General features: G+C 42.2%; 1 protein-coding gene across 5 annotated transcripts in view; it reads right to left on the bottom strand.

The window, feature by feature from the left end:
* The window catches only part of NCOA4 (nuclear receptor coactivator 4), a 90,536-nt gene that overhangs the window by 48,711 nt on the left and 29,122 nt on the right, over positions 1-12,703 (bottom strand). For 2 of the 5 annotated variants that reach the window (XM_069610792.1, XM_069610793.1), the window contains exons 2-8: positions 9,629-9,783; positions 6,923-7,063; positions 6,696-6,784; positions 5,453-5,561; positions 4,664-4,756; positions 3,831-3,971; positions 1,336-2,352 (exon numbers count right to left, since the gene is read on the bottom strand). In XM_069610792.1, the coding sequence (XP_069466893.1) occupies positions 1,336-2,352; positions 3,831-3,971; positions 4,664-4,756; positions 5,453-5,561; positions 6,696-6,784; positions 6,923-7,063; positions 9,629-9,769 (1,731 nt within the window). In that variant the 5' untranslated portion in view covers positions 9,770-9,783. Of the gene's footprint in view, positions 1-1,335; positions 2,353-3,830; positions 3,972-4,663; positions 4,757-5,452; positions 5,562-6,695; positions 6,785-6,922; positions 7,064-7,243; positions 7,304-9,628; positions 9,784-12,703 lie in introns of those variants that run through there. The other 3 variants (XM_069610795.1, XM_069610794.1, XM_069610796.1) reach the window with 2 other exon arrangements.

Raw genomic sequence — 12,703 nt, 5'->3', positions numbered from 1 at the left:
GTCTGTGGGGTTGAAAAATTTACACTAGAGCTTTGATAACCAGAATAGGACACACATACTGGACCTGAGCTTTTGCAGCTAAACAAGGTCATTTTCACTTTTAATGAGGAGTGTAGTAATGAGAGGAAGTCAATACAAAGATTGGTTAAACTTAGGCTCTCCAGATGTTTTGGACTACAAATCCCATTGATACTAGTTAGCATAAGAAAAACATGGGGAGTGGGGGGGGGGTCGTAGTACAAAATATCTGGAGAGCAGCATGTTGCAGAGCCAGGTATAGGATATGGAAGGAAGTTTGCTAAGAGTTGGTGCAATGTATGCATTCTGCCCATGGTGCATTCAATAAAACGATTTCACCTTAAAAGCAAATGGCTACTAATGGTACTATAGCCGATATGAGCCCAATCAGCACTAAAATGTCAACCGCTTTCACAATGGAACCCACTCACCACCACCCACACTTTGTGCTGCAAGCCTGCACAGAGAATGGCATACAAGTGGCTAACCTTATTTATTTGAAAAAAACTCTAAAGACCGAAATCAATTTATTTTGGTCAATATTTACCCATAAAAGAAAATTTAAAAAAACAAATTAAATAAAAATGTATAACCTAATTGGCACCCTTACTCTTGGATTATGAAATGAAGACTGGTTACAATGTCACTGCATAGCATCCCTACCACTCAACACTAATTACAGGGATCGGGTCCTTGAATGTAGGCCGTCAGTACTCTAATGCTTTTAGCTTCAAATGGAGTGTATAAAAGGCAGCTTTAAATGTATTACAACTATTTTGATCATCTAGAAGCACTTATTCTTAAGTCAATTTCACCATATCAGCCATAGCACCCAAAAAATATTAGGTTGCTCAGGCTCGAAGTAAATATGAAGTACACCAAGAAACCCATCTGTTACAGCAACACAGACACAGAGCGATCATTTGTGCCATTATAAATGAGATAGGAATTTGGCCCAAAGAAGCACCTTAAGACTGTTTCCAAGTGTAATATGCTTGGAAAAGAGCATCATTCAAATAATTAGAGTAATCCTAGTATTGAAATCCCAACTTCTTGCAGAGTTGCTCGTCTCCATTTTTACTCTGGTAGAAGGATGGGCATCAAATTGTGCCATAACAAAACAGTTGCCTAATTAGCACAGTCCTATTGTAGTGCCATTAACAATATTTTGTAAGACAATGAAAGGGGAAACATACAATAAAAATGAATGTACGGAACGGTTAAGAGTTAACTAGCAAGCACTTAGCTAGATCATTGTAAAACTACAAAGTAGCAATGCAATCTAGACTGGTCACAAGCTTTTCTCTGCATACTTACATGTGCTCGTTTGCGTAGGAGCCACTTATCTTCTAGTTGGGTGCGGTCCGCACTTTCTAAGTTATCAGTTTTCTTTGAAGACAGTGCCCAACTGTCCACATGGAGGGGGAGGTGAAATGGAGCAAAGACGTCTAGCCGGGGCTTCTTGGTGCAACTCTCTTGGACCTCACGGCCGATCTTCTCAGGCAAGCTCTCGGATGAACTTTTTGAATTGGAAACCCACTCTGACAGAGGAGTGTCAAGAATGGCTCTAAAATGGCCCAGTGAGGACCCTTGGGGATGCTTAGGACTACTTTGCTCATCAGGGGATCGACTGCAGGGATGAAGCCAGATGTTCACTGCAGGCTTGGTCTTCTCCGCTTCCATTCGCTGTTTCGGGGGGATATTCACTGGCACCCCATTTTTATCCTTTCCTTCTTTACCCAGAAGCCACTTTCGAAGAGCCTCCTTGTCACAGGTTTCATCACAGACACACTCTGAAAAGTTAGCACATGGCTCATTAGCCCTGCACAACTCTTCTACTTTGAAGTTTGGCTGATGGTGCTGGAGCAGCCAAGCATCATTGCTGGTTGCTGAAGGAGATCGCTTAAGTCCTAAATTCTCACTCAGGCACTTCAGGCTTCCAAGATTTTCAATCTCGATGGTAGAGCTCAGAGCACCACAGCAATTACTGCAAGATTCTGCTTTTGGGAGCCAATCATTTGGGTTATACTCCTCCTTAAAGGGCTTCAGTACACATCTCCACTTTTCATCTATGAAAGCACTTTTGCCTTCTACTTCAGAAGGAGTAACCAGCCAATCAGAAATATCCATATCTTCCTGCTCAAGCAATTCTAAATCATCAATCTTTTCAATGGAAAAGGAAGAGCTGGCAATCGAGAAGTTGCGCATTCTAAAACATGCTCTTTCAGGGTCATCTTCCTTTGGTGGATTCTGAAGAAGCCAGTTATCCAGATCCTTTTGGTGTCCCAAGATTTGATCCATGCTAAATAAGTGGATTTCGGCAGAGTTCAATTCCTAAACACAAAAAACAAAAGTTGGTTGTGTAGTCAACGGTCCGCACAATATTTTGGTATCTTTACACGCAGCAACGTCTGCATTTCTCTTGTCAAACACCTGTACCATCCTGCTCTCGCCCCCTCCCCTTGACCCTCCCCCAAACCCCTTAAACCCCTTTATGTTCAGGCATTCCTGACAAAGAATATCACTGAAATGAATTAGCCTGTCCAGTCATCGTGGCCCACCCTGCACCTTTCAATACCATCGACAACACCATGCCCTCAAGTCTTAACAAGCTTTTTTTGTGAAATAAAATGTTTGAATTCTTCCTTGCCGATAGGGCACACATTTACCCCAATGCCCCACGTGTATGAATAAAATCCCCACCATGGTCAAATAGTGAGGATCCTTGTGGCACTCTGCATCTCCCCTCTTGTTCAACCTATACATTGAATCCCTCGGACAGACACGGCAAACAACTTGCACTTCAGAAATACCCAGACAATCATGTTGCAAAATGTGCACTAGCCATTGGCTAGTGATAAAGGACCCTTGGCCAGGAGGAAATGTGTAGAATGGAGGTGGCGAGTGCATTTTTAAGGCTGGCTAGTAGCTTGCAAATTGAAAATTTGGCCCCTGCAAATATGCTTCAAAATCATCCCCTCCAGACATCCACCAGCACAACCTGGATCGCAACCCACTTCCTAAAACGTATCCGATCCATAATGGAATACCTTCTCAAAAGCCCCAGGCACAACACCACCTCGTAGATCAAAGAACCACCAAAGCCAACACCCACACACCCCTTTCCACACCAGCCAAGTTCCTAGGCTTCACTATCAACTCACACCTATCCTTCACACGCCACATAGCTACATGCAGCCCACAGCAACACCAAGTTAAGACATCCCCGACTTATGTGCTGCAGTCTAGGAACTTGCTCTCTCCAATGTATCCCCACTGGAAACTCTTGCCACCTCCAAGCTATAGAGAATGCAGTGATAGACTGATTCAGGACCCACCAAAACACTTGTACATCGCCTCAGATGTCCCTCTTAACTGGCTCCCAATGCCCCCAGAGGACTGATTTGGACGGACTCTGCATTGTATATAAAGTTATCCACTTCAAATCCCCATACTACCATAATAATCAAACTGAATCTAATCACAAACTCCATACACGCTACCCAAAATATTCCATACATTTCATCCGGCAAACTAACCTGTACACCAAATCCTTGACATAATTGGCATCCGGAGTCTGTAACGTCCTACCACCACACTGCACCTTCCATCATCACCTGCAGCTAAATCATTAAAACGTTCCTCTTTCCCAGAACCTAATACAAACAGACCACCTCCTTTGCTATCCTTAGTCTATCTCAATGGGAAACTTTGTAAATTCTTGTATCCCCTCCTCATTTCTTAGGGCCACAGCTGTATTAAAGTTTCAATAAAATGCATTCTTAGGATATTAAGCTGCAGGGCGATTTTACCTGGTTAGAAGTGGGGGTGGGTTTTTTCAAAAGCCAATCGTCTGGGTTGGAGGTAGGAATCTGCAAAGAAGGAGCCGTGAAAGGTTTGCTTTTAAGTAACCAATCCGCAAACTGACTGTTCAGTGGTCCTGGAGTCTGCTTCTGTAAATTAAATTATTTTTTGAATTAGTGATGAGAAATATTCCCCCCCCTCCTTCTCTCCTCTCACTGTACCTCAATAAACCTTGACAAATTGCATGCTCAAGGCACCTCTTTTCCTGCGTTCCAAAGTTTTTTCTCTGGGCAAATCCAAAGTAGGAACTAGACTACAGTAATTGAGTCAGACTGAGTTTGGAGCAGCAGTATATTTATCAATGAAGGAACTAGACTAGAGCAATTGAGTTAGACGATAGTTATGATTGATAAATATACTGCTGCTCCAAACTCCGCCTGACTCAATTGCTCTGGTCTAGTTCCTTCATTGATAGATATACTGCTGCTCCAAACTCCAAGTGCCAGGAATAGCAGAAATCATTTAGGCCCTCTACACAGCCAGATAGCACAGTAGTCCTGTAGCTACATTGGTCTGAACCCACAGCAATTCCATTTAACTTTGCCAAGTTCCCACTTCACATCTTGTGACTTTCCCCCTGTGGGAATAGCTACTCCTTGTAACCAGTTATATAAAAAAAACGGGAGAAAAAAACGCTCCAATAGTCCACAATTACAGTGCTGAATGGTAATAAAATCTGCATACAAATTCTTCAGGCAGCCAAGACAATCTGTGGCACGAGGAACCATAGAAAATTCAACATGCATGGTGAAGGCTAGTTTAAAGAAAAGGTAGGATTTACCTGTTCGACTGCTGGCATGAAACAGGTCTGCATCAGCCACGGATTTGGGAATACACAGTTACTATGCGCGGAAGAGCCTTCTTGTTCTAAAATCTGTGGGGGGGAGGGGGGAAATGCACTCATTTGTTTTTTTTATTACATTGTGTGGGACATTTCCTACTTCAGCTCAACGTAAAATTTGAAAATGTCACTGTACACCAGGAGGATAGCTCAGGGGCAAACTGTCTTGCAAGCAAGACAACGCAGAACACAGGTTCTAACCTGGCGAAAAGCAAAACCTTTATTTGGCTGGAGTGCTTCCGTTTGCACAGACACTGGAGTGTTTTTTTTCCGGTTACATTTTCTTTCTAGCCACAGCAATTTGTTTTGTTTGTATACCTAGTAATACCATTCCTTGAGAAACTGCAGCACAAGGTCCCTCTTATCCATCTGAAGATCAGGGTGATAAATTCTACGCAGGGCCATGGTTACATTTCATACCAATTGACTACATACGGTTCCTGCATGTACAAATTTGTGCTTAATTTAAAGAGTCAGAAAAAAAACTGGAGTCTGGTGTTCTGCTCTGGAAAAAGCAGCCATGTGGCCAATGCGTTGAGGTTTATTTTGGTCTTGACCCTGGAGCAGAGTATTTACGAGCAACACAAAGAAAAGAATCCTGTAGCATTATATTTTTACAGAAAGACTATTACTCCACGAAGAATCTAGTAGGACATGGGCGGGGTGGCAAGTCCAAAACATCACATTTAATCATACATATTCCATTTGCAAGGGAGCCTTCATACGTACCGCAGATTTCACAGAGCCAAAGGTAGTGATAGCTTGACGCAAGAAAGGAACATCTGCCTCAAAATTCAGAGCGGAGGACTCTTCTGGTTTAAGGGTAAGGCTGCCCAACCTACACAATTAAATCAGTTTAGTCTCGTTTTCACACCATAAAACCCACACACACTGGTATTCTCAGTGAATTTTCTACAGTCAAAGAGACACTACCTCTGAAAAAGACTTTTTGGCATTGGTACACCAATTTTTTAACACAAGAAAGTAGAAAAGAAAACGTTAAAATCAAAGAACATGGCAGTCATTCTGTAAGGTCTGCTAGTAAAATGTGTTTTTAGTATAAAAGAACTGATTATTTCCCACCATGAATTGTCGTAATATACACACAGAAAAGAAAATTCAGAGCCAAACTAGGGAAGCTTTAACATCATGCTATAGAAAGGTTAATCATTTAAATGGCCTTGACATATAGCTGAACCAGGACTGCAGTGACAAATAGTGGAGCTGCTTAACTAACAATTGATGACTTCATAATGTGCACTTTGCCATATTACCGTTTCTGCTTTAAGAGCCTTTAAGAGCTTGAATTGGCAAGATCATGTAATACCAGTGGCTGGAGTTCCATGTAAAATGCAAAATATTTCAAACTGCACATGCCTAAACGCCTTTTTTTAAAACAAAAACGTGGAGATGTCAACATTAGAAAAAGAAAACGAGTCAAGCAAAGGCAATGTGAAACTAGTTCAAAACAATTTAGCCAGGTTGTGTTACAAATCTGAATTGGAAACCTCTTTAATACTTTTGAAAAGCAGATGCATATTCCCAAGAGTAGAACTGGCACCAGCAACGACTTGCCATAGCACTGGTTTTGTAAACAAATGTTTACGTCGAAGAGTGCACAGTGCTGGCGGAAGGGACATACAATCATGGATGTTAATTAGCTGTAAACATCCACTGAATATGTGCACACGAGGGACTAAAATTCAATAAAGGAAAATTCTCTTATCAATTCAATAACAAGACCGTCAGATTCAGGTTGGGGCACGTTTCTAAAATAGAGAAACATGTTCAACAATAACTTCCTTAAATAAACCATTTGCCAATATAATGCTCATTTCCTACGGTCACACCCACATTTTTCAAACGAATTACAGATCACTAAATATTTACCCTCCTGGTGGACATTGCTGCCAAAAATCAATCATGAAACATGTACATAATTAGAAATGGCACACAATAGACAGGTTGGTACCTTTCTAAGCAAGCAGAGATCTGATTAGCAAGATCGTTGCTGTGTGGGGTTTCCAGCTGATGAATAAGACAATTGAACTGTCCCAAAAGCTGCATAATGAAAGAAAAAAGAAAAAAAACTGAAAATTACTGGTTTACACACACTGTTCAACCAACATGTTAACCCTTGTACGGTTTCAGAGTACACCTACAAAGCGAAGATTATTATTATTAAACTACCATTCTTACCCAGTAGAGTTGTTGTGCTTGTTGTTGCAATGCTTCTTCCTTTAGTTGCTGAATAAGGTCTACCTGCTCAAGCAGCCACACTTCCCGACTACGCAGGCATTCCAGGTGCCGGCTCATGCAGCTGTGGATTTGGGCTTTTACCTGCCAAACAGAACGCATACTCAACAGGGTGACACAGAAAATCAACGATCTTGGTCTCTGAACGAATACTGTTCAGCCTTACTTTTAACATGGTGTTCAAATTTGAAGTAACAAATACAATTGTGACTGAAGTCATGAAATTCGACGTGCCGGCACAATGTCCAATGCGATGTTACACACCTAAACAGTCAAAAGCAGTCTGCTTCCTCTGAATAGAAAAGGCTTTTGGAATGAATTGCAGTTCCAGTACTGCAGCCTCATATGACCAGACGTTATCAAGGCAAGTATTTATACAACAACCTATTCAAGCAAGCATGTGGGACTGCCAAGCACGTCACATGCAAATTTAGAGACAAACTGTTGACACTGCCTAGAAAACGGACAAATATTTTGAAGCTAAAGATTTTAGGGATCAAGGGAAGTACAGCATAGCCCTCGGGAAGATTAGAGGGATGAGCCCAAGAGTTCGGTCACAGCGCGCTAAGCTTCTGGTCTGTCTCCACAAGCTACAGCTCCCGAAAACCACACGATTATTTCATAAACCTGCGTGTCACTACATGCCAATCATCAGTTTAACAACCTGGACAAAGTAAGACCCCATAAACCTATGAATCACACCGGAAGTAGGCACAAGGCTAAACTAGGAGAGGAGAAAAAAAAAATAGCAACGAGAAAACCAGCAGCCACATCAGACATGTAGAAAATGTCCAAAATATATAAAATATTTACAGTACAAAAGCTGGTTAGAAGGAAAGCAGATTGTCAGTTATGACTCCACACCACTCCGGAAGGAGATCTTTGAGCCAGAAATGAGTGCCCCAACGTACTTCACATCAATACTAAATCAGGCTTTTGGAGGAATTTCATTCAGAATACCGATCTAGATCTGGCAGAAATAAACACATCACAGATGACGTTGTACCAGTATGTACAAATATCCAACTGAACTGCTCTTTGCGATATGGCGCAAAGTACTGAAGGTGCACAAGAATTGCTCCTTGACATGCAGCTGCACATTTGGAGAACATTTTTTTTGTTAACACAGACTGCTGTATAGCACAAATTAATTTCTCACATTTCCTATTATCTACAGAACAGACTGCATTCGGGTCCAATAGAAACGAATAATAATGCCCAAAAAACGACAATCCCGTGGGACGCAAGGTTTCAAACAGCCAGCATCCAAAATGCATTTAGAAACGGCCATAATCTCTTTATGGAAAGGAGCATATGTTGGTTTTGTATGTTTTCATGTTCCTCTTTACATTCCACCGGACGTTCAAAAGTAGGACATGAGGAATACAATGACGGTAACAAACTAGAAGTGCTATGATGTATTGCCATGGCCCAATGACTGCAGAGATAAACGTCATGAGATATCATTATTCTCAGCCAGATCCTAAATATTTTTTGAAGCACCACCTTCACATGAGATGATCCTTCGGGTCACCCAGCTAGCTCTCCTATAGAATTAGGTTTTCACAGGCATTTGGGGTCCAAGGCAGACCCTGAACACACTCCTGCTTACTTTTCTGTATTGCATTACCTGCTACTACCAACAACCCTTAAATTCATCCTCAGCACTTTGGGACGGCCGGCTGTGGTGCAAAGTACAAGGAACCAACAACAATAATGTGCCCGCTTCTATTCCTTTTGCGCCCCAACTCTATACAACCCACCTTCTCCCTAGCAAAGAAATCCTTCCTCCTTACCACTCTCCTGTCAGCGCTTTGGGCAGACAGTGGTGTGGGGGGGGGCAATATACAAGCAACGAACAACAGGCACCAAGGTTTAACAACCCATGTCTGGTTATCACATACATTGGGGGTTTGAGGCGTATCCCCAGAGAAGAGGAGTGAACCACTCCCTACCAGCCCATCTCCCCCATAGTTTAGGCCCTCCTATTAATGGCATTTCGATGCTTTAGGAGCGAATGAGCAGGCACAGCGGATTGTTCAGGCTGCACCTAAAGCAGAACCTTGCTCAGGCTCAAACGAGTTGGATTTGGGTGAGGCAGGTAGGGGCTCAGTCAGTGCGGTGATCCCAAACGGATGCCCCCCCCCCACCTCCCAGCACCTAGATTGGTACATCGTCCATCCAATATATATTACTGCCTCTGACATAACAGTGCGTGTAGCAGCCCAACTTCAGATGACAGGACTTTACAGTCTTCCGTCTTGTTTTGGCAAATATCTCAATCATGATGTGGCAGTGCTTGCATGACATTTTCTATAGCCCATGCATAAACATTTGCAATGGTGCACCTATCATAAATAGATGTAGGAGACGGACATTTATAGAAACAAGTCTTTCTAATATGAAACTGGAAACAAATATAGCATCAAGTTACCATTGCAGAGGTAATACAGCTAAACCCCAAACAAAAACAAAAAAATGGACATGTTCGTTCAACAAATCTGGTAAAATGCATGTAGCTTTTACTTTGACGGGTTCTAAAAAAGGTTTGCTACCAGGGCGATTACATTCAAGTAATTAAGCTGGTTGTGTGTTGAAATTAAGCCAAGCAGGTGAAACCCAAATATATATATATATATCGTCTATTACCTCTCTCCCATTGTCTTTAATCTGCTGTTCTGCTTTAAATATTCCAGAAATTGCTCCCTCCAGGTCTTTTCTAGCTTGGAGGCATTTGAAGAGGGGGTCTCTATTGGAAGTTTCTCCGCTTGGGTCCTCTGAAGTGTTCATTTTCGTCAGCAATTCTAAAACAAGAAACAGTTATCAATTCAAGAAGTAGCAATAAACCTCGACTTTTAAACAAAAAGTCGCAATGTAGAACTCATTAAATAACCATTAGCAAAGACGCTAAAATGCAAAAGTTAACCGCATGTAAAATGATAGTTTATCCGTGTGAAAAACTGATAATGTAGTGGTTGCCAGCAGCTGTTTTTACATGACTTAAGTTGTCACCCCACTTTTTCAGCATTATTTTTGCCAGTGAATATTAAAAATAATTTCTAACATTAGCTCCGGTGTTTGGTTTAAACTTTTGGCATTGCTGCACTGAGGAACACAATGCATTAGCTTGGTGCGAGCCCAAACAGGCTGCTCGGAATGCAGGCTTTGACTGGCCAATAACCCCCACGCTCCGAGCAGCCAGAAAGCCCTCACTGCTGCAGCCGGTAACCCTGGCTCCTCACTCCGACCAACCATCAAGCCAGTTAGCGGCCGCTGGGGGCAAATAAGTGGGTCAATGTTTTTATTTATTTTTATTTTATTTTTTTTTAAGTAAAAACATTACCGACTTGCTGCCATGTCCTTCCAGTGACGGCCCTTTTTTAGTGCTCTTTATGGCTTTATTATGAACCCTGAAAAACAAACTACAGACATCCTTAAGTGGCAAGAGTATCAGTTATGCAGTCACAATTCACATTAGTGCATTTCAATCCTTCCCTTTGCTCAACTACAAAATAAGCACTTGCAAAACCAATAGGTCTGGTTTTGTAAATGTAGAGGGTATAGTTTATTTTGAAACCCTCGCTCCCTGTTGCATTTGTAAAGCCGTAACTCTTGGCTTTGCCAATAGTTATTTTACATTTGCCCCTGAAAAGACTTCTCAAAGCTTAGACTTCATAATGTCTGCTATATTCCGAAGATCAGTTTGTATGGCAGCTATATTTAATGCCTTACTTAGGTGCAGGCTTCAGATAGTTCACAGACACTGACATTTCTAGGGGGGGTGGGCGGGGGTGAAGCAGCAATCTGCTTTCCCAGAAATAGCGCGCACACAGCCTCCTTTCTCCCAATTGGTTTCGTAAAACTTAACCAATCACCCATTGCCAAAACGGGGATTTGTACACTAAAATGGTGCGCCATACTAGCATGCAAAGAAATTAACTAATGTATATTTACATTACATGCCATAGCTCAAAGTTACTACACAAGGAAAACGTGCACTAAATAGAAAGATCGTGGAGCCGACACCCAAAGTAAGATATTGCATTATTAGTTGCATCCAACCATTCCAAGACAACACCCATGAAAACCATGCTTTAGTGAAATAAAAGGGCCGAAGGCACACTCATGCAATCAAGCAGATTGTGGTTGGAAAGCCTCAATTATATTCTCTGGCAACACCAGCTGTGACAAAGGCAAGTTCTAATAACAGGAAAAAAGAATGTACTCACCAAGCTAAATAGGAAACAACAGAAGGGGAAACCACCAACACAGCACAAAAAAAAACCGAAAACCTGACTGCCCGAAAGTGGGCCACCCAAAGAAATAAAGCATCCTACCGCAAATCACCATAGTTTAGTACTAACTTGCAGAATCAACATAACATCCAGAAAAGTACCCAGTCTGCCCAGAAACCCTACTAAAAATAAGTACTTTGCACATTCACCCTCTAACACTGAACAGGTCAGACACATACCTCTGCCGAAAAGAAGAAAAAAATACACCACACAAACTACAGACACTACAGCACACAACAGGAAACTAAACACACACAAATCATCCCATACACGCTCATGCACCAACACCACATAACGTCGACCAACTAAAAACAATCCAGCACGTAGTGACCAGTATCTCTCGAACTTTAGCTGCCAACAGCACATCAAAGCTCTTAAGTTTCTCCCTCTCCACACCCTTTCTTTTCAGATCCGCCAGAGCGCCTGGGGACCATGAAAATGGCAGCGTTGCCAGTATAAATCACAATAACATAACCCGATAAGTTTAAGGCGCGAGCAAAGTTATGGCCTCAGCAACATCACCAGATGGCAATGATCTCTGCGAAGGTGCTTATAGCCATTATCGTTTGTGTATTTATAAGGGAACCATCTTAAGTGAACTGGTGTGCTAGGGTAGCAATTGGAATGGGGGCTGGCGGCGGGTCCATAAGGCTGGACACACAAAGAGCAGGCACGCGATCAGCCGCTGTGAATGCTGAAGCCTTAGGAATAGAACGCGGCTTAGGATAAAAGGCTGGTGAAGGCGCCAGCCATGTTTGGGGCGTGAGCGAGAGGTAGTTACTTGTTTATTGATTAAGGCGGACGGTAGTTCACTGGGACAGAAAAACGTTTCATGTACGCAAGTGTATAAGGAATGAAAATATAAAAACAAGTTGATTGGAAGGGGAAATCTTTTGAAATGCTTGTAGTGTTCAGAGCAGTTAATGACCATTTTGCAGCGGTTACCATCTATGACCAGGTAGCAGCATTAGGTCATTGGATGGCAAATGCGTAGACAAAAGCAAAACCTGTTAAGACTTGCCAGTGCTCGTTTTAAAAAAAAGGGATTCGGTGCAAGTAAACGCATATTGCTTATAGATCTAGTTGAAGTCACACTAAGACTCTGATTACACCAGAAGCTGGTTTTCTAGTTGCAATTAAACACTTATCTTTCAGGAAGCCGCTCAAAACGCACAGACCTAGACACAGATCACAGAGGGATTTGCTTTGGGTAGGTAGTGGGTGGCAAAAAGCACAGGACTAGCATGGCCGTGAGCGTCAAATGGGTGGGTAAACAACCAAACTGACTTGCGGAGAGTCTCCCTCACATTTCATCTCTCTCCCCTGCCTTCACTTCCCAATGCCACGCTTTCAGCTTATAAGTAGCGCCTCAGCGATACCCAAATGCAAATTTAAAAAGCAATACGAATATAAACAGCTGACTGGTAAC

The sequence above is a fragment of the Ambystoma mexicanum genome, chromosome 8, assembly GCF_040938575.1.
Source record: "Ambystoma mexicanum isolate Mex_15411 chromosome 8, UKY_AmexF1_1, whole genome shotgun sequence".
Taxonomy (NCBI): Eukaryota; Metazoa; Chordata; class Amphibia; order Caudata; family Ambystomatidae; genus Ambystoma; species Ambystoma mexicanum.
Note: the sequence above shows the minus strand (reverse complement) of the source record. Positions and strands in the feature narration are given on the sequence as shown.